The 23,946-nt window shown below is 45.9% G+C and overlaps 1 protein-coding gene across 1 annotated transcript in view; it reads left to right on the top strand.

The window, feature by feature from the left end:
• Positions 1–962: 962 nt before the first annotated feature.
• PRKCA (protein kinase C alpha) overlaps positions 963–23,946 on the top strand; it is a 404,865-nt gene continuing 381,881 nt past the window's right edge. Inside the window, exons 1-2 of the mRNA XM_042917374.1 lie at positions 963–1,228; positions 4,186–4,217. Of these exons, the coding sequence (XP_042773308.1) occupies positions 1,056–1,228; positions 4,186–4,217 (205 nt within the window). The 5' untranslated portion in view covers positions 963–1,055. The remainder of the gene's footprint in view (positions 1,229–4,185; positions 4,218–23,946) is intronic.

Below are 23,946 nucleotides of genomic sequence, written 5' to 3'. Positions count from 1 at the left end.
GATGCAAAACGCTTTCTAAATTAAGGTTCCGGACTTGTAGAATCAAGAAAGGCTGATAATCAACCTTGCAACTGTAGTACCCAACGAGCAACGGGATAAATAGGGATAAACAACCAGGACAAGTCCTTTAACCGTCCCGCGTGCACATTAGACGTCTATGCGAGATGCAGGTGAAACACAGCTCAACAGTTAGGGGCAGGTGGCAGGGTCAGTGTGCGAAGATTTGCAATCAAGCCCTTCCTCCTGCCCTATATAAGCAGCGTGGAGGGCGCGGGCTGGGGCCTTTGGGGGCACCTACGGCTGGAGGGACAGAAAGCCTCAACGCCGTGTCTCGGAAGGTGAGGAAGGGCGGGCGTCCGAGCGGGTTGGACCCAGAGACGGTGGCGGCGGCGGCGGGCGCTGCCTGGAGCCCGGTGCAGCGAGTCGGACGTCCCGCCGGGGCGAGAGGGGACCAGGAGCCGGGCGGGGAAGGATGAGCTGGCCGGGATGGGAGGAGGAAGCCGAGGAAGCAGGAGGCAGAGCCGGAGGAGCGGAAGAAGAGGAGGCGGAGGAGGGCGAGAGGCAGGAGGGAAGGGAGGAAAGGAGAAAGGCGGCGGAGGAGAGCGGCCCGCCCTCCCGGCGTCCTCCTCCGCTCCCAAGTTCGGGCGGGCCCGGCCCAGGCCGCCGCCGCCCCACCCCCGCCCTTCCCCGGGCTGCTCGCAAAACGCGGAGGCGCCGACTCCCCCGGGCGCTCGTGCTCGCGTCCGCCCCGCGCGCGCCCCCGCGGCCCTCGCGCTCCGGGCATGCGCAGTGGGCGGCGCCGCTCCGGGCCGCCCCTGCTGCCGAGAGTAGGAAGCGCGAGCGCCCGGCGCCGGGCTGTCAGTGAGCGTGGGGCCAGCCAGCGAGAGAGCGAACGGCTCCGGCTCCCGCGCCCGCTCCGGCCCGACTCTTCCCCGGCCGCCGCCGCACCTCGGCCGCCGGCCCGCGTCCCCCGCCCGGGGTCGCCCGCCCCCGCCCCCCGGCCCTCCCCGGCTGCTGCCGCTCCCCGGCGGAGGCAAGAGGTGGTTGGGGGGACCATGGCTGACGTTTTCCCGGCCAACGACTCCACGGCGTCTCAGGACGTGGCCAACCGCTTCGCCCGCAAAGGGGCGCTGAGGCAGAAGAACGTGCACGAGGTGAAGAACCACAAATTCATCGCCCGCTTCTTCAAGCAGCCCACCTTCTGCAGCCACTGCACCGACTTCATCTGGTAGGTGCGCGCGGGCCGGAGCGCACGGCCGGCCGCCCGGACCCTCTCTCGCGGCGCCCGGGGGCTGGGGACCGGTCCCCTCGTAGCCTGGGTCGCATTGCTCCGGGGACCCTGGCTCGCCCTCCCTCCGCCCCCACGGCCGGGCGCGCCCACTCCGGGGCTGACTCACTCGGGGAACTTGGAAAGCTGGCCGAGTCCGAACTCTCGCCCGGAACGGCGCGCGCGCTCCGGGGACGCTTATCGGGCAGGACTCCCGGGGAAGTCGCCGCCAGGTCACACACACCCCCCTGCCGCAGGAGGGGAGGCTGGCCCCGCGCCGCAGTGACACTGATCCCCTTCGCGGGTCCAGTGTCGTCCTCCTCCCAGGTGCACCCGCCCTTCTGCACCGACAGAGGAGCTGCTGGTTGGGTGTGAGCGAAGGGGAGCGAAAGAGCCCAAAGGGCAGAGTTTTCCCGGAGAAACACGCCCGAAGTAACCGGGGAGCGGCGGCGACTGCGCCTCGCTGCCCAAGTTACGGGCGAGCCAGGCTGGGCGCATTCGGGGGTGTGTTTTGTTCCCCAGCGGGCTTGGACTGCGCTGCTAGCTTGGGTCCCTGCCTACTGTAGCTCGTATCCGCCGGGCACGGGAGACCGGACTTGTCCGGGTGAACCCGGGGAGGGGGGTGGAGAGACCGCAAACTGCTGAAAGCTTGCAGTGGAGGGGGGGGCTAAAACCAGGCGAATGGCAGAAGGGCAGAGGGAGTCGTCTGAAACAGACCCTGTCAACACGAGATTAGACGTGCAGCCTGGTTAAGGAGGACCGAGGCCTTAGTTAAGAACACTACCGTAAGGTATCAGAGCTCAAGTAGAATTAGCAGTGAATGCAGGCATTAACTTAGGCCAGTGGTTTGGGGTTCCTGATAAACGGAAAGCCTTCAGGGGTCTCCGCACCCCGTGAGACCAGGTGAAAGCCGTACATGCCCTTTTCCGGTCACGGTTCTGGCTTTTACTGATTCTCAGAACGTGGGCGACCCCTTCTCCCACAGACCCCGACGTGTAGAAAGCTGGAACTTCAGGAATACCGGGTGTCCCAGTTTTTTCCCCTTCAGATTGGCAGATACCTACCAGCCTTTTACTGTCAATTGACGAATGTGGCTAGGAAGCTCCCCAAGTCAGAAGTAAGGCAAGGGTTCCTTAATTCCTGTCGACCTTAGGCTAGGGGCTGCACTCGGGTGACAGTGTCACAGCGCACCTTGCCACTAACCTTTGCGTGACCTACCTTGTTGGGGCCCTAGGCAGAACTGGTGGAGGGCTTTGTGAATCCATCACACCTGGAGGCAGAGCACCTCAAGCATGTTGCTAATAAAACGCTTAATTTTGCCTCTGGGTGGCATCTGAATTCACACGGCGGGGGGAATCATGAGTACCACGAATGTGCTCATAAGGTGCTTAATTTTTCCTTTATGGAAATTATCTGAATCCATCACACCTGGAGGAACTCGCCTCTAAGGGCACCACAGATGTGCTAAGGTGCTTAACTTTACCCTTATGGAGGACTATCCGAATCTACCACACCTGGGGAAAATCCCCTCCAAGGGAGAGTTGGACAAGCCTAGTCCTAATAAGGTGCTTAGTTTTTTCCTTACAAATCTCAATAGTTCCGTGAAAAGCACAGTTACCGTGTCTATGAATGATTACCACTGCGTAGTCAGCGTATGAAGCAGTTGTGTTCCAAGGAGAAGTAAGCCATATCTACAGTTCTCTAAAATAAGTTCTTAAGAGCTTCAGGGCAAAGAAGATAGTGCATCTAGTTAAGGGGAGTCCTGCAGCCTCCTATCCCATGCTCCATAAAAAGGGAACAGTAAGACTGCTGCCTGTCTGTGCCAGAAGTAGGTAAATTAGAAAAGACTTGTAACCTACACACCCAGGCTCGCTAATGTCTTTCCACTCTCTGGTGCCCCAAAGGATGAGCCCCTGGTGAACTGCTGTGGCACTTCGGGTCACCAGGTGTAATGTGAAGTGGAAAATAAAGGTCTCCCTGTCAGCTTCCTCCCTGGCTAATTGACCAGACCGTAAACTACTCGGAAGGTCCTGGAAAATATTCACGAGGATTGTCTTGCGGTGGTTTTAACTTCAGTTATCTTTCATTGTTTCTGTGGGTCCTTAACTTACCAGCTTGTTTTAAATATTAAAACACTTCAAAAACCATAAAAGTTTGGGTTTATGTGGGGGGGGGGGTGTGTGACTAAACATGAAGTGTCTTGTCAACTTAGGATGGCTATGTAAAGCAAAAAATTAGAACTTATCCTAGAGTTTTAGTGCAGTTCATTCTAGTTGTAACCGTGTTTATGGTTTAATGTGTCTGGCAGGGAGGGCAGAGTAAATTTTATAAGGTAACCTACAAGAACAAAATAGCCTCTGTATTTGCTTTGAATCCTGTTGATTCTCCCCCCCCCCCCCCCCCAAAAAAAAAATTCACGTGCAATTTTAATAAACCTATATTGTAAAACCGGTCTTTTACATCAAAACAATGTTGAGTGGGTACTGTTTGGAAGTTTCTAGACCCCTATTCTATAATAAATCAAGCCACTTCTTACTTTAGGGAGAGCAATGACTTTCATTTGGTCTTTAGGGACCAAATGAAAGTACTGCTTTCAAACATAGTCCTCTTGTTGAACATCATGGCCAACTCCAAATACCCTAGCCGTCTGGTCTTGAAACTTCAGTATTAATAACAGTGTAAACTTAGAGAAGATTGTTGTACATTGAAAAAATTCAAGGAGCCTTTGGAAGCCATACAGAGGTTGTTTTTTTTCCCCCAAAACCGAATTTATTCAGTACTCTGAGCATGTTTTCCTATAAAATCGTTGGTTCTCATGTATAAACCCTTAGTTCTGTGGAATACTGTTTCATAACTGGCTTAAACTGTGGTATACAACACAAGATATGTTAAGATATTTTGTTGTTTCTGTCTTTCAGGGGGTTTGGGAAACAAGGCTTCCAGTGCCAAGGTAAGCTGTCACGTTGGATTTTATTTTCAAGTACAACATGAAACCAGCATTCCGAATGGGAACAATATTTCCAGTCCTTTTTTCTTTGTGATCCAAAAAAAAGGTGGTTTATTTTCAAAACGAGGTCTCTAAATTGGGACTGTTTAAAAAAAAAAAAAAAAATCAAACGGTATTGCCTAGTAATCTGCATATAGAGCTGCCTTTTTCTCATTGAAGAAAAAAAACCTTCCTGTAACTTTATTTTTTGCCAAGAACATTCTTGTCAGAAACTGCTGTCTCTGTGTGGGTGTTGAGGAAAAGAAATGGAATCACTTTGTATTCATGCGGCTTTTCTGGTTCTTGCTCGGTTTTTGTTCTTTATTGCTCTTACCTATGCCTTAGGTTGGACTCCTTGTAACTAATTTTGGGCCATGTAGCATTCTAGTGAGTCGTCTTGTTTTTGGTTCCCGATTGTCCAGAACAAAGTCAGCACATTTAAAAGTTACCTCGATCAATCATAATGAGTTGCCATGCTAGGAGGCACGTTTTTCCTTTAGTGCGAATGCGACTGTATGTGTACTAACTACCTCTTGCATCTGGGGAGAAATCCTTTATTTCCACCTCGTATCTGTAGTTGTGTATCATGTGTGTTAGGTAGCTGTTCTATACACTGTGTTCTATTTAAAGTCAGTGCTTGGTAGCTTGTGAGGGCATTATGGGCTCACAAGCCCACCTTCTGGCTCTCCTCACCATCTATATTATGTTTAGTTTTGGTTCCATTTCCCATCTGGGTGAAGGTTTATTAGGGTAAGTGGAAAGAGTATGTTGTAGACTGGAAAATATTATCCTAATGCTGTTTAATACTAAGCACATTAGAGAGAGACTGTGTACTTCTTAGAACCCTAAAATTGTGCTAGTGAGTTGGTTTATCTTTTAAGGTTCAAATTCATGAACTGGTTTCTTACACTTCCTAAATATGTCTTCAATGCAGCTATTTTATGGTATAGTTAACATTCTACCTTCACGAGTGCTTCCAACTCTGAATCAATCCCTGAGAGTTGGGAAATCAAGAGCTATTCCTTTATAGAGAAAGGTGTGTTACTGCCTCACTCCTTGTAAAAGATGAAAGGAAGATGGGGCTCTTTACGTTTTCCAGTTGTGGACCTGAACTTTGTTAGGCAATGGTTGGGTGTAGGCTGGAAATAGGACTTTATTTTTTTTAAAAAAACTTAATGTTTATTTTTGACAGATACAGAGCATGAGTGGGGAAGGGGCAGAGAGAAAGGGAGAGACAGAATCTAAAGCAGGCTCCAGGCTCTGAGCTGTCTGCACAGAGCCTGACATGGGGCTTGAACTCACGAACTGTGAGGTTATGACCTGAGCCGAAGTTGGTTGCTTAACTGACTGAGCCACCCAGGCACCCCAAAATGAGATTTTTTTTTTCTTGAACCTTCCTTTAAAAAAAAAAAAAAATGGCAAGTGTGGTTCTGGGCTAACTGATTTATGTCTATTTTTTTGTAACATTTGGGTGGGAACCTATGGAAACATAAAAATACTTGTTGAAATGAAGGTTAGGTGTTAAACTGTCATTTCTTATATGTTAAAACTTCAGGATAAGCTGGGTGTCTTCTAGACCTGCTTATTTGAGTCAATTTTGTTGAAATCAGAGTGGCAGTGTTAGGGGTGTAAGGGAGTCCTTCATGGTTGTCCCCCCCCCAGACTACATTGAATTTTTTCTTTGGAGTGGATTAGATTCATGGTTTCATGTGAGCTTGACTCCCATAAAGTAAGAAGTGAAATTGTAGGCTCTTCTCTCTTCCCTCCCTCAGAGATAAGATATTCAGTCACTCTTCAAGAGCTCAAAATTTCAAATCCTTCTCCAATATCCACCCACCACAGTAGGCAGTGGATATCCTTCCCTGTCAAAATCTTCCTTATTCTATTTAGTGGTTGCATGTGGAGCGTATCAAACTTCTCCATTTCTGATGCTTTAAGTTCACACTTGTGAAATATTGTCAGTGATATCCTTGGACACCATGGTATTTCTATAAAAGATCCCTAGAAGAATGTGTGTACATCTTAGGTCTTAATGAGTACAGCCGTGTTCTCAGAAGGTTACAGTTTGCATTTCCAGTATTAAGTGTACCCCATTCCTTTCACTCTTACCAGTATAGGATAGGTCTGTTTTCTGACATTTTTTGCTCTGGTAAATGAAAAGTTTGAATTTTCATCTGGGTAAGGCTGAACCTTTTTTTTCAGACTCGTTTTAGCCTCTGCATTCTGTGGATTGCCTTTACCTAGTACTTGAAATGTAGTTCTTACAAAGTAGACAAAATAGAGCAGCGAGTATGTGGTTGATGCGGTTCGTTGGGGAAGAATTAAACCACAGGTCTTATTTGGGTGAGTTTCTGTACTGCGTTTACAAACTGTAATTCACAAACCATTTCAAATACAACCTAATATGCTATCTGCTCGTTACATTTTGTTTAGTATGTATGCTCAGCATTTGACTTCGAGTATGCATGCGCTAATCCATTATTCATAACTTCTGGATGTTCGCCCAGGACAATGCCTTTTAATTGCACAAATACAGTTCCCTAACACTTGCATTTTGGCACTCTCCTCAAAGGTAACATCTCCTCATTTTAGAGTATACTCAACTTAGAATACACTGTTTTTCTCTTAATGTTCTACCAACTTAAAATCTTGTGTTTGGTAGAGTCCTGGTCTTCAGGAGAAGAGCCCCTCATCCCGTGCCTTTAGCAGCATACCCTCTCGAGATGGCAGTTGGAGTTGGAGACTTTTTTATTGCTTATGTTTTCTCACCTGATGGAGGCAGCATCTTCTAGCTCTTAGTATATGGTCCATGACTTTGGTCAGTAGAATAGCTGTAGCTAAGTATACCTTAGAGAGGCGTATGTGCTCCAAATATCTCACCTGTTCATAAAGTAAGATAGCTTGAAATCTAAAATATCCTCTCCCTTGGTAAATGTTCAGAACTAGAAGACTGAAGCTGTGAGTGGTAGCCCTTTAAAACTGGGTTTCTAATCTATGCTATTAGAAAGCATTTTATAAGCACACGAAGACTTCTTTTCCCCCCTGCTTCTTCCCTTCCTGGAGATGCAGTCCAAATGGAAACGGGACGTTTCTCCAAAGACTTCCTGGATTGTTGCCGTTTGTGCTTCATGCTGTTGTTTAGATGGCAGTACAGGGGTACTGCTGAGAAGGTGGATCTTACCAGGGCCGGTAACCGAGGAGGATCCCACTGTGAACATTGATTGGCTGCCTGAAATCGTGAAAGCAAGGGCCATACACGCTGGAGAACAAAGGAAAAACGCAGAACGTAGAGCGAGGAGCTGTGAGATAGTTAAGGTTCTTAGATGACCAGCTTGGTGCTCTGTAGCTCTGTCCTTTCAAGGGTAATCTCAGAATTTGCCTTCTGATTTTTGTGAGGCTTAACTTCCTCTTGCTTGATGGGCTCCTTGCTGGTTTTTTCCTGTGAGGCTAGCAGAGAGCTGGTCCTTGCCCCCAATCTGTTCCCTCCCTCCAGGAGAGGGAGAAGGGTTTCTCTGGCCTGGTCATTGAGGAGGTTGAGATTCAGACCTTGGGAGGTCTGTCTCCTGTTGCTAGTCTTGTGCACCAGCTGCGTCCGAGAGCTTCTGTCACGGAACAGCAGAGACCTTCACCGTGCTGCTCAAGTGTTGTCTTTTCTCTGGGGTAGTGGAGCCAGTGGTCTTACCCTTCCACTACTAGGAAAGGGAACAGGCCAACTAGACTACTAGACCCCCCCCCCCCCGCCCCCCCCCCAGCAAGACTGCTTACACTTCTCAAATTTCAGTGGTACAAACATTCTCTCCAAATGTGACCTGCTTATCAATGTGACAAACCGTTGTGAGCCTGTTAAATCTGTTCCATCTCGGCATGTTTTTTCTGCTTTTTCTGTTCAATGTCCCAGATCTTCAAAATGAACAACTACCCCAGGATCTTTGAAGAATCCCCTAAAGAGCATCAGATCCCCACCAGTGACCACGATCAACAGACTGTGGCTCTGAGTGATCAACACTGGATGTTTGCGGGGTCTGCTGGGAATGTGTGCATGCTTGTGTGATACCCGTGTGCTGCTGTGCATCCATCTTGAATCTGGAGCCATTGCTCTAAGCGCCCCCCAAATACTGTACTTCTCCTGTGATTCTAACTGAAGCTGCTTTTCAGCAGCTAGGGGTTTAAAATCCATTTCCCTTAGGCTGTGGCCTTCAGTTTTGAAGGCCTGTTTCAGAATAGATTTTACCAGCTCACCTGAGTGGGATGGTGTTTCTTCTCTCTTGAAGATTGAAGGTTGATGGTGTGTTCTTAGTTCTATGAAATGTTCTTACTTTTGAGAGAGCATCCCAAGCAGGGTCAGAGCTCCCAGCCCAGAGCCCGATGTGGGGCTCGAGCCCATAAGCTGTGAGATCATGACCTGAGCCAAAGTCAGATGCTTAACCTACTGAGCCACCCAGGTGCCCCTGAAGGTTGATGTTTGAGGGAAGAAAGTCCCCCTGCCCTCCCTCTGTTGGCTGCATGAGAGAAGGAATTGCAGAAAACTGGGCCCGTTTAAGGGAGGATGACCTTTAACGGGATAAAGTTGGCAGCTTTGCAGAAAAGGATATCCGGTTCTTCCCGTGGCTTACAAGACGCTGGGAGCCATGTGGTGTGGGGACACCCAAGTGCTAGGAGGTGGAAGGGGGCTGGGGTCTGAGTTGGGCCGAATCACGAAGTTGACGGCCTTCAACAGATTTCCTTCCCATGTACTAGCTCATCTACATTAGTGACGACCCACTGATTTTCAAAGCTGGCCCCACAATTTCCCATCTTTAAAACTGGGGTGTTGGCATTTTGGCACCCCATTTCTTGTTGGTTACTCTTCAGATGAGAAGCTGTGTTAACTGTAGGGGATCTCCCAGGGCCATCGAAACAATCCCAAAAAGACTGATCCGTGGAAGAGTAGAATTTGAAATTCTGATGGTTTTGCCTTGAGGTCAGATCAAAGCCTTAGTTCATCTTCAAAAAGAATAAAATTGTCAGAAATACCTAAAACAAAACCATGGTGGAGGTGGGCGTTAGAATTGCCTTTCTTTCCAATGCTTTTTTTCCCCCCCCCTCCATAAAAATGCATTAATACTCATTAGAAGGAGGGATGCATGGATGAAATTGTTGGATATTCCCATTTGGTGCTGTATACTTGATAGGAAATGACTTCTGATTAATGGCTTCCTGAATTGCTACTTAGTGCGTTAAGTGAATGTGTTTAGTTTTACACTCCCCACCAGAATCTGATTCAGTAGTGTAGGGAGTGATGATCGGACTAAGCAGGAGAAACCCTAATGACTTTTTGCAGATGGACCTGACCTTGAAGTTTCCTCTTTAACTTTAATGATAGGATTTACTACCCTCTGAGCGTTTCACTCCTAGGCGACATTCTTCAAACTTAAGTTTTTAGGCACATTAATTCTTGTTCAGTTTTCCTTCCAGGTATTCAAACTAGTGTTCACTGTGGAGCTTTCCTATTAGGATGAAGTCCAGCTCCTGAACGAGACCTCTTAAGTTTCCTGGTTTCTTCAGACTCCTCTACCGATGGCTTTGCTTCTTTCTGTGCTTCAGTTACTGCAAATAAGTTGCAGTTTCCCAGAAAGGGTCCTGTTCAAATTTTTTTGCCCCGATACCCTGTCTCACCTGTGAATATTAGCCTGAAGTTTAGCTCTGACGTCTATTCTCCCTGCCTTTCTGGACGCTCTCCCAGTCATGGGACCCTCCCCCTCTGTCGTTCGTCTCCTCTGCCAGCCTTGAGAGCAAGGACTGCTTGTTTCTGTCTCCTGTTTAATGCAGTGCCTGGCACTTGGTAGACACTATATAAATATTTGTTGGATGTATGGTTACACAAAAGACCTAAGATATGAATGTCCATAGCCAGAAGGATTGCAGTGACTTCTGCCTGCATACTTTTTTTAAAATCTCGTTTATAATTCAAAGTGATGTCAACTAGGATAGATCATTAGATGACTTCAGAAAAAGTAACTCTCTGAAGCTAAGCATACCTATTCAAAATAGGAAACAAAATGCTAATTTGTATCTGTTATAAGCAATGGTAAATTTAATAGCAAACTACTTAATGTGCCTTTTATCTTCAGAGAAGTATCTAGACATCCATAACGAATACTATTGCCACAAATTAAACAGCATACTATGGGCCACAGCAGGACGGGGGAGATGGCTTGGGTACAGGGTGAAAAGTTAAAACCAGCTCCGGTGCACGTGTTTGGTACAGTCATTTAAGTGTTTCATTTGAGAGTGCTAATCGCTGAAACCAGACCGTCATGCTCCAGAGGGAGTAGTAGCTCAACTTTATTCTGATATTTTTAAACTGCTCGTACCTGAAATGTTTCTGTGCCTTGATGTGAGAAGGAACGGAGGAGCGTGGCAATGGGGGTGCCCAAGTGGAACTGTGAAAACTGACCGTTGCTTTAAAGACCTCCGTCAGTTGAAAGGAAAGACAAACCGATGTTAAATGCTGAGAGATGCTGGACGCTTAGGAGCTGTGACATTTTACATGACTCCATCCCCAGAGCCCCCTCATGAAGCACAGGATAGGATCTCTTAGAAATGAGAGTGCTGAAGAACTACCAGGCTGGTGGGGGTGGAGCAGGGGTTCAGATTCAAACAGTTGTGCAGAAAACCCTTTTCAGAGCCAACTGGAAACTTCTTTGGTACTTACAAAGCCTGGATTTATGTTAGAGGAAAGAATGAGGCCATTAAGGGAAACATTTCTTGGTGACAGAATTAAGGCTTCAGTGTCCTGTCAGAATTTCCATGACCAAGCCCTTTATTTGAGATGTTTTCTACTAAACTGAAGTGTTATGTTGGACTTCAAGCCGAGGCATGGACACTTCAGTATTGGGATGGTATTAACGGTCCGGTCGAGATGAAATGACCGTAGCTACATTAAAGCCCTCTATTAAATTATACAGAGGGGGAAGATGGCTTCTGGAAATAGATTTCTATCAAAAATGTAATAGAGGGCGATGATTGATTGTTAGCACAAGATCAGAATTAAGAGCAGGTTCACAAAGCAAGACTAGTCTGAGGGCAGTTCATCTTGAATGCGTTTACTTGTGGGGTTTTTTTTTCCCCCACCCCAGCAGTTACCCATCTTCAGTTGTAGCATTTTGGGAAATACGGGATCCATCTGTAGTCTCTGCAGTGATTTCAATAGGTAGTTAGGAAACAAAGGGGGAAATGCGGGACGTGAAGTTGTCCAAGTTGTATTTAAACTTTATAAACTCGTTTGTATGAGGAATGGGGTAGGAGGAGAATCCAGTTAACAGCTACATTTTGAGCTGTGAATAATCACAATAATTGAGATTAATTACAATTGTGACTATTCGACTCCCATGTTTTCAACAGGATAATTGACACTCTTGACTCTCCTAGAATGTCTAGTAGTTCATGCGCAGTAGTCTATGCTGTAGACTTTCCTTAAAACTCTACAGTCACCCATGAAGGGTTTGCTCTTAGACCTTGTTCCAAGCACTTATCAACACCGTTGATCCTCACAATTTTGAAAAGGTAAGCAGTGTTCTTTTATAGATGGGGAAACCAGCACTGAGGCACAGGAAGCTTAGAACTTGTCCAAAGTCACAAAATTGGAAAACAGTGGAGCTGGGCTTCAAACCCAGGCTGTCTGGGTCCACCCTCCCAGACTGTGAACACAAGTGTTGGGCCTCGTATTTTTTTTTCTTCCAATTTTTAAGTTTATTTTGAGAACACATGCCCAGTAGGGGTGGGGGAGAGGGAGGGAGGGATGAGAATGAATCCCAAGCAGGCTCCACACTGTCAGTACAGAACCCCCGTGTGAGGCTCCAACTCGTGAACTGAGATTCTGACCTGAGCAGAAACCAGGAATCGGGTGTTCGACAGATTGAGCCACCGGGCACCCCCCCATGGTTCGTTCTGTTCGGTAGGCTTACATCACTACCTGGGCTATGGAGGTGTGAAAGAGGGAAGTCTTTGAACTCCGTAACAGTTGCCATACTAGTCACAGTGGGAGATGATGCCAGATCTGTGCACCTGCTCTGTAGATCATGCCTGGCACTGGGGGGCGTGGGACAGAGCGCTGGGCATTGAGCAGAGAGGAATGCTAGACGAAGAGTCTTCATAATAGAAGTTTGAATGAGATAGGGGAGGTCGAAACATCATGGGGGTGGGAAGATACTTCCTGGGCTCGTTAGGAAGGAGCTTTGGAGTTGGGCTTTGTAGGATACAGAGAATTTCCTTTGGGAGAGATGGAGGCTTTCTAAAGCGAGGAAATAGCTAGAGCAAAGCGGGAGGAGGCAGTGGCGAGAGGGACTCGTATAATTGGGGAGCAGCATAGGCCAGGACGGAGGCCATACTATTAGAAATGTTGCAAACGTGCCTGGCCCCAACGGAAAAGCTGATTCGAGAAACCTACGTGTTTTCCTCCACATGCTGCTTCTATGCCAGCACTGTTTCATACCTTTTTATGTGGTGCTTTTTTCCTCAGAAAATTGCAATTACAGGAGAGTAAAGCATTGTCTTCATGTGAAAGATATGTCGTGTTAGAGACTAGAAAATAACTTGCTTTAGGAAGTGCATGGCTTTGACCCTATTCCAAGGGTCTCTGTTATGAAGCTGGTACTGTTAATTGCAGCATCCTGTTGGAAGCCCAGGCTGTTACAACATGGAAATTCCGTGACTAGAGATAATCCATTGAGTTAGACCCGATGTGTTCATAACCTTAATAAGGAAAAGTAGAAAAAGCACCTAATGAAAATCATTTTCTGTTTCCAGAACTGCATACTAAAGGTCAGAACTTCTGGTTTGTTGTTAGTGGTTATTCCCAATCCCGACGGTGCTAGACTTGGATGTTTATAATCCTGATTAGAAATGTGTTTAAAGGAAGGCAGAGGGGTGCTGCGGAGCTATGCATTTTGGGAGAGAAAGAGGACTTTCACGTGGGTTTCAGAGTTGCAGAATAAAAACTCACGTAATCCTGGCACTATGCTGACCCGGGCTTATGACGTGCCAACACCCTATGGGGAACTGGCCTTGTTCCCACTATGTAGGAGCAGATGGGGGTCGGGGGCACGGTGCGCGGGGAGGGGGGGAGGGGGGGAGGGGAGCGGGCGGGCAGCTTGTTCATGGTCAGGTGGCTTTGAGACCAGGCGGAGTCAGTAAATGTCTGTCTGTGATCTTTACTATCTGAAGCTATACAGCTAAGTAGCCAATCCCTTTTACTTTTCTCGTTCTGCTTTCCCTTAGATTATCTAATAAAGCATGATTTGTGGTGCTGTTTATTGTAATTAGGATAAAACTCCCATTGATTCAAGAAAGCTAGGCTCAGGCTTATAAAGGCTTTTAACTTCTGTTTGGATCGCTCTTGGAATTAAGAGGCAGTAAAGGAGCTTCATGTATTTTCCTTTTGAATTAATGCATGCAACTGTCATTTCGAAAATACAAGATGGGAGCTGACTGTAAAAATTCAAGATCCCACAACTTGATTCTTAACTGCTTACGATGTACGGAAGAGTTCAAATCCTAGTTCTCTTCTATTCCATAAAGGTGCTTTTCTTTGGTGCAGTTGTAATCCTAAGTTGGTACATGGATGTTTTAACACTTCGCCAGTGGAATACAAAAACACTGGTCCTGTTCGGAGTCATTTGCCTGATTTTGAAATCTTAGTAGACCTCACTTTTTCACATGCCGAGTTGGAGCTTTAAAGTGATTTTTGTTGAGTCTCACGTTAGTTTCTTCAATCTGAATGACTCAATACGGAAAATCTTTAAAAAAAAATTTTTTTTTAACATTTATTTTTGAGACACAGAGAGACAGAGCATGAACAGGGGAGGGTCAGAGAGAGGGAGACACAGAATCTGAAACAGGCTCCAGGCTCTGAGCTGTCAGCACAGAGCCCGACGCGGGGCTCAAACTCCCAGCCCTCATGGACCGCGAGATCATGACTTCAATCTGAATGACTCCTTAATACGGAAAACCTTTTTTGCAAAAGGTATGCTTGAGAGAGTTGAGGGGGTAGGTGGGGGGAGAGGGAGACCGGGGCTCTGAAGAGGGCTCCCTGCTGATAGCAGAGAGCCCGAAGCAGGGCTCAAACCCACAACTCAAGATCATGACCTGCGTTGAAGTCGAAGACTTAACCCATTGAGCCACCCAGGTGCTCCAATCATCCTCCTCCTCAAACTTTACCACCCCTTTAAAAATGAGGGTCGCCTGGGTGGCTCAATCGGTTAAGTGGCAGACTTTGGCCCAGGTCATGATCTCATGGTTCATGGGTTCAAGCCCTGCATTGAGCTCTGTGCTGACAGCTCAGAGCCTGGAGCCTGCTTCAGATTGTGTCACCCACTCTGCCCCTTCCCTGCTCATGCTTGATCTCAAAAACATAAAAAGACACTAAACATTCCAGAAGCATCCAGGACCATTAGGTCTAAACTCCAGGTATCAGAGTTGAGCTGCATGGTCTCGATTTTCCCTTTTTGCTCAATGGCACCATCAAGCACCATAGCACCTGCTGGGATTGAGCGGAGTCTGTGCTCCTATGATGCAAATCAACATGCAAAATCACATTTTATGAAGATTAATTATTGGGTGGGAGCTGGAGTGGTTGGCATGATTGAGACCGGCCATTGTTAAGGTGCCTGGGTAGCTCAGTCGGTTGAGTGTCTGACTTCAGCTCGGGTCATCTCACAGTTTGTGAGTTTGAGCCCCGTGTCGGGCTCTGTGTGGACAAGCTCAGAGCTTGGAGCCTACTTCGGATCACGTGTCTCCCCCTCTCTCTGCCCTTCCCTGCTTCTGTTCTGCCTCTCGCACTTTGAGGGGGTGGGGGGAAGACTGGCCATCATTGTCCTTGCCTAAGGCGAATCTAATAAAACCCAGTAGAAGGATAAGTTAAGGTGAAGGTGCTGGGGAGCAGAGGATAACACCCCGGATGAGGCTCTGGGTTTATTAAACTCTTGGTATCCTACCTCCCGTTATATTAATGGTTTTCATGACTTCACAAATGCAGGAAAAACTGTTCACGATAGTAACTGATAAGATTGTGAACAAGGTGCTTTTGGCTGACTCTCTTATCAGTGCAGAATTAATGAAGGCCTAAGTTTTATCTCCAAATTTGGAAATGCATGGTCAGCTTCTGGCCCTTGTTTGTATTCCTGTGTAACCCTTCGATGTTCAATTGTATTCAGTATGTTGTAGACTTGATCCTAACAGGCTGCAGCTATGTGGAGGCTCCCTTGGGATGTTTAAAATTTATTAGAAACGGTAGAACATACTTGTGTGAGATGGGTACAATCTTTTGGTTACTAAGAACTTGGGTAGCTCTTAAAAGCATCAGATTTAATATTAAGTTCTGTATTCTTAAAATTTGTTCCAGAGCACAAGCAGGGTTGAGGGGCAGAGCATCCCAAGCAGGCTTCGTGCTTTGTGCAGAGCCTGACATGGGGCTCGATGCCATGGCCCTGGGATCATGACTGTAGCTGAAATGAAGAGTTGGAGGCTCAACCAACTGAGCCACCCAGTCTCCCCAAGTTCTATATTCCTAAGTGATAAACACATGCTTGTGTTTAAATGTAGGTTAACAACCTGAATTAACATGCATCTAAGTATTCCCCTTTCTTGTCCTTCTTGGTGAATTTTGTAGTCAAGGGATCAGGAAGAGCTAGGTTCTTAGAATTTTAAATCGACAGAGGACTATGGAGACTGTATAGCTGAGGTCCTTGAATTCATAGCTGTGGAGTTGGTCCCCAGAGTTGAGTGACTTGATGTAAATGTAATCACACAAGTGTGACCACCTGAATCTCCAGCCCCAACTCCTGTCTGGTGCTCTCCTCCTCCTGCTTGGTAGGTCATAAACCTGTGAACTTAGCTGTAACCCTGTAGCCTCAAACCTTAAGTGATGTTGCCAGTAACCATAGGTGCTCATCCAATAGTTTCTATGGAAAGAAAAGATGTGAGGAACCTGCCAAGTAGGCGCTTGATTCCCTTTACTTGAAAAACGGCTGTGCGTTCTAGAGATGAGGTGTCTTGCCCTAAAGTCTAGGAGTTACATTAAGGATGATATATTTTGTAGTGTAGATGACCAGTGGGAGTAAGATCTTGAGTTGGTATTGGATGGGAATTAGTGAGCAAGGAAGAGGTCTACTTGAAATTCTTTTTTCCTGACTTTTGTTTTTCTAATTTTAATTCTTTGGGAACAGGCTATGTTCCTAAGGCTACTTAAAAAAAATTTTTTTTTAAATGTTTATTTTTGAGAAAGCATGAGCGGAGGAGGGGCAGAGAGAGGGAGACACAGAATCCAAAGCAGGATCCAGGCTCTGAGCTGTCAGCACAGAGCCCAGTGTGGGGCTCGAACTCCTGAACTGTGAGATCATGACCTGAGCTGAAGTCAGATGTTCAATCAACTGTGCCACCCAGGTGCCCCTAAAAAAAAAAAAAAAAAAAAAGTTTTTGACGTTTTTATTTTATTTTATTTTTTTGAGAAACTGAGTGGGGGAGGGGCAGAGAGAGAGGGAGACACAGAAACTGAAGCAGGCTCCAGGCTCTGAGCTGTCAGCACAGAGCCTGACATGGGGCTTGAACTCAAACTGTGAGATCATGACCTGAGCCGAAGTCTGCTGCTCAACCAACTGAGCCACCCAGGTGTCCCTCCTAAGGCTACTTATAATCTTACATGGAGATCTCACACCATTGTTGAGCTGGCATTTTCTAGATTATGTGAAATTCTGCACAAGTCAGTATCTAGTTAATCCTAGATACTACAATTAGTACCTGTAGATTTAGAGTAGCCCCTTAAACAAGATGTGAAAAGTAACAAAATGTAACCATGGAGTTTACTTGGTTTTGCTTTCTGTAGTAAAAGTAACTCCACCCTTAGAATTTATTTCTGGACCACAGTACAGCCAAATAAAGAAGTCAGATCTTTATTTCCTATAGTTGCAGTGTTGATCTGAGGTTCTGATCTTGGAAATACAGTAATAGAAACGCAAAATAAACAAAGTGCTAGATCTGAGAACATGTTTATTCATACTTTTCTCAAAACTCATTTTTTATCTAAATCCAAACAACACAAGTCCTTGTTAATTGTTCCTTGGAAAATTGTTCATGTCCTAGATTTCTAAGTTCCTCTAAAAAGGAGCTCAGAATGATCATTCCTCCTGCCTCACCCCTCCCCCCCCGGGTGAATTTCCCTGTAGTATTCTTGGATGTCTTTATTGCTTTGAGTATTTGAGCCCTGTTCAAAATCAGGAAATTCTAAGTGAAGACCTACCACTGTATGAATAATTTTGAATATTGTTAGGACTTAAGTGCTGAGAGTAGGCAGCTTCCTTGCTACATTCTCTGCTCCTTTGTGCCTGCTCTATGGAAGTTACTTCTGCTTTGGATAATAGCCTGCCGTTTCAAATAATTGTTTTCTGGGAAGAAAGCTTTGAATCTGGGGTGGGGCAATGAGTAGGGACTTGTAGGCTCATTAACTGAGACACCAGCCACATCTCTTGGTGATTAAACTGTCCCTGGCACTGATTGGGGTTCTATGTCTTCAAACACTTGAAAGAAAGGTTTTTTGTTTTTTTGTTTTTTTTTTTCCCCTTTCAAACGGTTATTTTGAACTTATTTTAGGTACAGGAAGGGTGAAAAATGGTACAGGGGGTTTCCCTACATCTCTCACCTGGCTTGTCTCCATGTTAACATTTTACATACATTTCCCTTATAATGTATCTGGGAGTGCCAGGGTCTTTGGACCTGTAGAGTTTCCCGTGGTCAGAATTCTTGGTGACCCTCCCAGTTACACAGCACCTTGATCTATTTTCAGCAGAATGGCACCTGGACACAGAGGTTTGATCAGACTCAGGTTCAATCTGGGTCATGGTTTTTTTTTTTTTTTAATTTTTTTTTTTTTTTAAATGTTTGTTATTGAGAGACAGAGCATGAGCATGGGAAGGGTAGAGAGAGGGGGAGACACAGAATCTGAAGCAGGCTCCAGGCTCTGAGCTGTCAACACAGAGCCTGATGTGGGACTCGAACCCACAAGCTGTGAGATCGTGACCTGAGCTGAAGGTTGGATGTTTAACCGACGGAGCCACCCAGGCATACTTTTTTTTTTTTTTTTTAAGATGCTGTTGTAACCATGTGCATGTATGTTGCGGAAAGAACACCAGTGGAGTATTTTCCTATCAAACCATCTCAAGTTGAGGACTGTTAACCTAGTCAAATGGGTTTAAGTTTTGCAGTATCCAGTATCAACGTGGGAACACTTGCATGCTACACGTGGAAACTAGGTTGTCAGGTCTTTCCAAATGTATGGTGTTCATTATACCTCTATGCAAATCTTGGTTTTTACCAAGCACTGTGGGTGAGAGGTGCGTGTGGGTGTCTGTGGGTGGTGGTGGAAAGAATTGCTAATTGTCAAATAGCCGCTTAACCTGCCTGAGCCTCACCCGCGTGACTGAACTTACGGTATTTTTTGTTCGGGGTCTTAATTTCCAACAGAATTGGGACTTGAGAGTTACTTTTGTACACTGGAACATCTGGGGGGGGCAAAGAGAATAAGCACACGAGGGGAGTTGGGTGTGTGCCTATCTGAAGAAGCAGATGGTCCTCTACTCTGGGACCTGCTGTGTTGTACAGAAGCATATGCTGTTGAGGTGGAGGGAAGAGGGTTTTCATAAGAATCGGGGGCCTTTTCACCCAGGAATTTTTTAGCTACATGATTTGAGATGTCTAGAAAGCTGATGGTTCCTTAACTGTAGAAGTACAAAAAAAAAAATCACCTAGGAAGTGCTAGACTGGAAATGAGGTAATCTTGGTTTGAATCCAGTTTAGGCCTCTGCCATCCTTGTAATGAGGGAGCTGGGTTCTCTAAAAGGTGGCAAATAGGTGACATTCTTGCCAGCTGCTGTGGCAGAGCACGCTAACCGTGATCCTCTTTCAACTTGGGAACCCTCCACTTTATACAGCAGGTAGCCGTAAATATCAGGTGATCAGAGTTGGTGTGGGAGCCCAGCAAACCTGGTCATTCCCAGGCTGCCTTATTTTCCAGGCCTCCCCCACCCCCAACTTTTGACCTCTTGAGGATAACGAAGATGAAAGAGCTGTCACCTTTCTGGTCAGTGTTTATATGTTCCCCCCTCTCGTTGCTTCTCGGCCTTTTGGCTAAGATCAAGTGTATCTTATCAGTTTAATGTTTCCCTCTCAATTCTTTGATACAAGAACAGTATCTCAAAAAAAAAAAAAATCTATGGTACCAAATTAAAAAGAAAAACCCTTGGGGTGCCTGGGTGGCTCAGTCGGTTAAGCGGCCAACTTCAGCTCAGGTCACGATCTCACAGTCCGTGAGTTCGAGCCCCGTGTCGGGCTCTGTGCTGACAGCTCAGAGCCTGGAGCCTGTTGCAGATTCTGTGTCTTACTCTCTCTGACCCTCCCCTGTTCATGCTCTGTCTCAAAAATAAATGTTACAAAAAAAAAAATAAAAATCCTTGAAACCCTGAAATTTTGATGCAAAACAAATCACCGATTACTGGGAATACTTTTAAGTTTGAGAAACTGAGACCATGTGAGTGGGGGAGGGGCAGAGAGAGGGAGAGAGAATCCCAAGAAGGCTCTGTGCTCTGTGCAGAGCCCAAAGTGGGGCTCAAACTCCTGAAAACGGAGATCGGGACCTGAACCAAAACCGAGAGTCCGACACTTAACTGGCTGAGCCACCCAGGTGCCCTGGGAATTAGTCTTAGGAATGGAGTTGGTTTAGGATGGTGGTGGGTAGGGGGAGAACCCCGTTCATTCCTTGATGCTATTTTTATTAACATGGGAGGTGTTAGATTCTTCTGACTTCCGATGGGTCTAAGCCAGTGTTTTGGTTTTACTGTCTGGTTTATGTGAACTTCTTATAGTTGAGATCTGGTATTTTAATTGGCTTTTGATTTTGTGTTCTTGGACCCGCGTACTCTCTCTGGAAATAAGATTTGTAGAGGAAATAGCAAATAGGAGTACACCTCTGTTTTTGACTTTGTGGGAAGTGTGATGAAGGCTGAAGGAACTGTAGTCTAACCAGAGCAATACTTGCTGGTGGTGGGAGTCGACTGCTGTGTTCAGAAATGTATCAGAGAGGAAACTAGGTTGCAAGCAGCAAGTTGGGATGTGATGTTCCTGAAACTGAACAGAGTTGAGAGGAGAGAAACCCTATGGGGTAAGTAGTTGTGATTTATTTATCTATTTTTTTGAAAGCTTGCTTACAATCCTTTGAGCTAGACAGAGCCCTAGGATTACTTTGTTTAGAAGACTGCATGCTTTTGTGTGCACAAATCCTATTTGTGCAAATTTGACCTTTAATTTCCATAACTGTCTCCCATCCCTGTCCTCCTTTTTAAAAAGCTGGCCTCTTGTGTGAAGTGTTAGGCTTTACCGTTGTAAGGCCTTAAGACTTGTGTCGGTAGCTGGCAACCATACATCTCCTCTAATATGTATTTAGTACATATTCTTTACCAGGCACCATGTTAGTTCCTGGGAATGATAGTACCTGAAATCAAATGGAGTATGGCCTTGGTGGATGGCTAGGGGTCAGGCACTTTGCATAGCTTATTTAATCTTCATGACGAAAGGAGGACAGGTTATCTTATGGATGAGGTGTAAAGGTTGTGTTGCCTGAATTCTACAACTAAGTGGGTTAGGTTAGTATTTACGTATGGATTGTGATGATGGATGCATTGTTTTAAAAATCAAACATAGGTTATTGTGATTGTTCATCCAAAAATTGTTTTTGAAAGGTAAATCCTTCATATTTTTAAAAGATTACTTTTTTTTTTTTTTTTTTACAACTTGGATCCAGGTGTTGTCCGTCCCCCCTGTCACCTCCCCCTCCCCTCCATGCCAAGTCACTCCTATTAAAATGTGGAAAATCTCTTTGTAAGAACATGCTCTTTAATTTCCTGTCTTAGATTCTGGTGGGATAGGGTGATCTAAAACAAGTTCAGTCAAGCCTAGCAAATATTAAATTGAGGTTTCAAAGATCCATGGAATGAGTTTATACTTGACAAAAGATGAATTCAGCCCTGCCATTTTACTTTCTAGGAGTGTCCTCTTTTCTCTCCTTACCTGAGGTTGGGAGACTTTGTAATTAGGTTTGCTGTAGGTCTGCTCGGTCCATCTTTTTGAACTGTCAAGATCAGTTATGTTGAACTTCTCTGGTGTTGGGTGCAATCTGGCCATCACAAACTTGGCCTCTCTCAGAAGTGGTGGTGTGTACTTTCTGATGTGATCACCAGATTTCACATGAGGCTTGTTTGATAGGACTCTAATTTACGAGTACTTGTGATTCTTGATATTCTGAAGTTTGATAAAGGAGAGGCTTGCTGAATGACGGGACACCTTTGTTTTACTTTTGATCGGTTTACTTAAAAATATTGTTACATTTTTTTATTCTCCTACTTCCATAACCTCCCAGCATTTGAAATCAGTTCTGCAAACATCTCTATCCTTAACCCCCATGATTTAATTCTTCAGTTTCCTGTCTGCCCTCTGTACATCTTTCTCATGTCACATATTGGAAATAAGTCATTAGTAGTTAGCTTTTATTTGAAGATTAGTACAAGTTTATAGGAGAATTTCACAAAATGAGGTATAAAATTTTAGATTATCATCTATTTAACAGATTGTGTACTTTAACATCATTCTGTCTGCCCAGTGTAGTGCCTAATGCTGGATATGCAAATAAGCCAGACTGAGAGCATGTCTGCTGTAATCCCTCTAGTAATGGACCCAGCCACTAATCCAGTAGTCACGTGGGCAAATTACTATAGATTGCTTATGGAATTATAAAGGAAAGGCCTCAGGACTCAGCTGGTAGATAAAACGGGGTCCTAACTTGGGAGGGGGTCAGGAAAATCTCAATGAAACCACATTTGAATGAGCTCCTAAGGATAAAAAGGGGTTATTGAGGTCAAGAAAAAGGGAAAGGCTTTCTGGACAGAGCAACCAGCCTGTACAGAGATCCTGAAAGGAAGGAACACTGTGTTCTAGAGACCCAAAGAAGCCCTTAGTTAATGGAGTTTTTGAAGCAAATCAAACCATCTTTTGTTGTTCCTTCCCATGAGTTAGGGTCATAAAATCATAAAAAGTATTTAATACTGCATGTTGTAATGTATCCTTTTTGCCTCTGGCATTCCTCATGGATCGTGAACATAGCTGTGCTTCTGTTGCAATCCCAAGAAAAACCTTATAAGGCAAAAATACTAATGATGTTTCATGAAAAGGACTTGAACGATCAGTAAAGGGAACATTGATGCTATTTCCTAACATCCACTGAAGTTTTACGTGTCTGGTCTACAAATCCTTAATTGAGGTACAGTTAACCTACACTGTTTCAGGAGTACGATATAGCGAATTGGCAGTTCTGTATGTAATGTGATGCCACTGTAAGCGTAGTCCTCCTCTGTCACCATACAACCTTATTACAAGATTGACTATATTTCCTATGCTATGCTTTTCGTCCCGACACTTACAGGGATCTTGGGCTCTACTGATGCAGCTACCTGGGCTCATCCCCGAGACTTGGAGTGTGTACCTCTTGGTACTCTTCACCTCTTTGGCCTATCCTCTCCCACCCTCTGGAGTATTCTGAGTGAGGGTGCAGCGTGAGGAAAAAGCTGGAGAGGCAGACAGGAGCCACCTTGCAGGTCTTAAATAGAAATCTTTTTAACCCAGTCTCTTAGCCTAGGGGGTTCAATAGCCTGCTTAGCCTTTTAGTCTAGCCATGGGGGATCCTTCGGAGAGCTTTAAGAAAGAAGGTAGCATGATTTGAATTTCCTTGGAAAGGTTAACACCTGCCATCAAATGGAGAACTAACTAGAAGCGGGCTAGAGTGGATGGGGGCAGCCCATTGGGAGGCCCACCTTGATTCTGGTGAGAGATTTCCTAGAACTACAGAGGGTCGTAGTGGAGAGACGTTGATACATCCAGGGTCTGCTTCAGTGAAATCTGCTGGACGTGGTGATGAATGGCTCGTGGAAGCGGGAGGGTGGGGGTCAAAGATCCGCAGGGCCGTGGTGTCCCTCGGTACTGTGTAGCAAGCGAGAAGCCCGGGTTTGGGGGATGAGCATGTGATTTCTGAACCTGTGGAAAGGGCAGTGCCTTAGGTCTCCAGAAGGGCTGAAGGTGAATGTCAGGAAGGCCTCTGGATTGAGGCCCTGGGGCTGAGAGGGGTGGCTAGAGCTGGTGAGGAAATAGGAGTCCTCTCCTTACAGGTAGGACTGAATGACGTAGCAAGGATTCGTGTGCCTGGGGGGACGGCCAACAGCAGTCACAGTCCATCTCAGAATGCTGTCCTGGTGTGTGGAGATGAGAATGAGCCTGCCAGAGCGGGGAAGGGGGTAGTCAGCGAGGCAGGAACAAAGCCGGGGAGGGGCTCTGGTATTGGAAAAGCCAGGGAGGAAGGAGATTGGTTGACCGAGGCAGGGTGAGGTTTACAGATAAAAGCTGTGTGGGTGGGATGTTGGGGGCAGATACTGTCATGGGGCCAAGAGCAAAAGGTGCTGTGTCCATGCCCATCTGAGCAGCAATTCCCTGCAGGAATTGCTGACTGACGGTTGTTCGCTTACCAAAGGAGTTGTGTCTTTGAGGGTCCGGCTCCCTGGGAAGGTCCACATCTTTCAACCAACCGGGTTGAAAATGGTGTTACCCTTTCATTCATCAGAAAGAA

The sequence above is a fragment of the Panthera leo genome, chromosome E1 (genome assembly GCF_018350215.1).
Source record: "Panthera leo isolate Ple1 chromosome E1, P.leo_Ple1_pat1.1, whole genome shotgun sequence".
NCBI classification, from domain to species: Eukaryota; Metazoa; Chordata; class Mammalia; order Carnivora; family Felidae; genus Panthera; species Panthera leo.
Note: the sequence above shows the minus strand (reverse complement) of the source record. Positions and strands in the feature narration are given on the sequence as shown.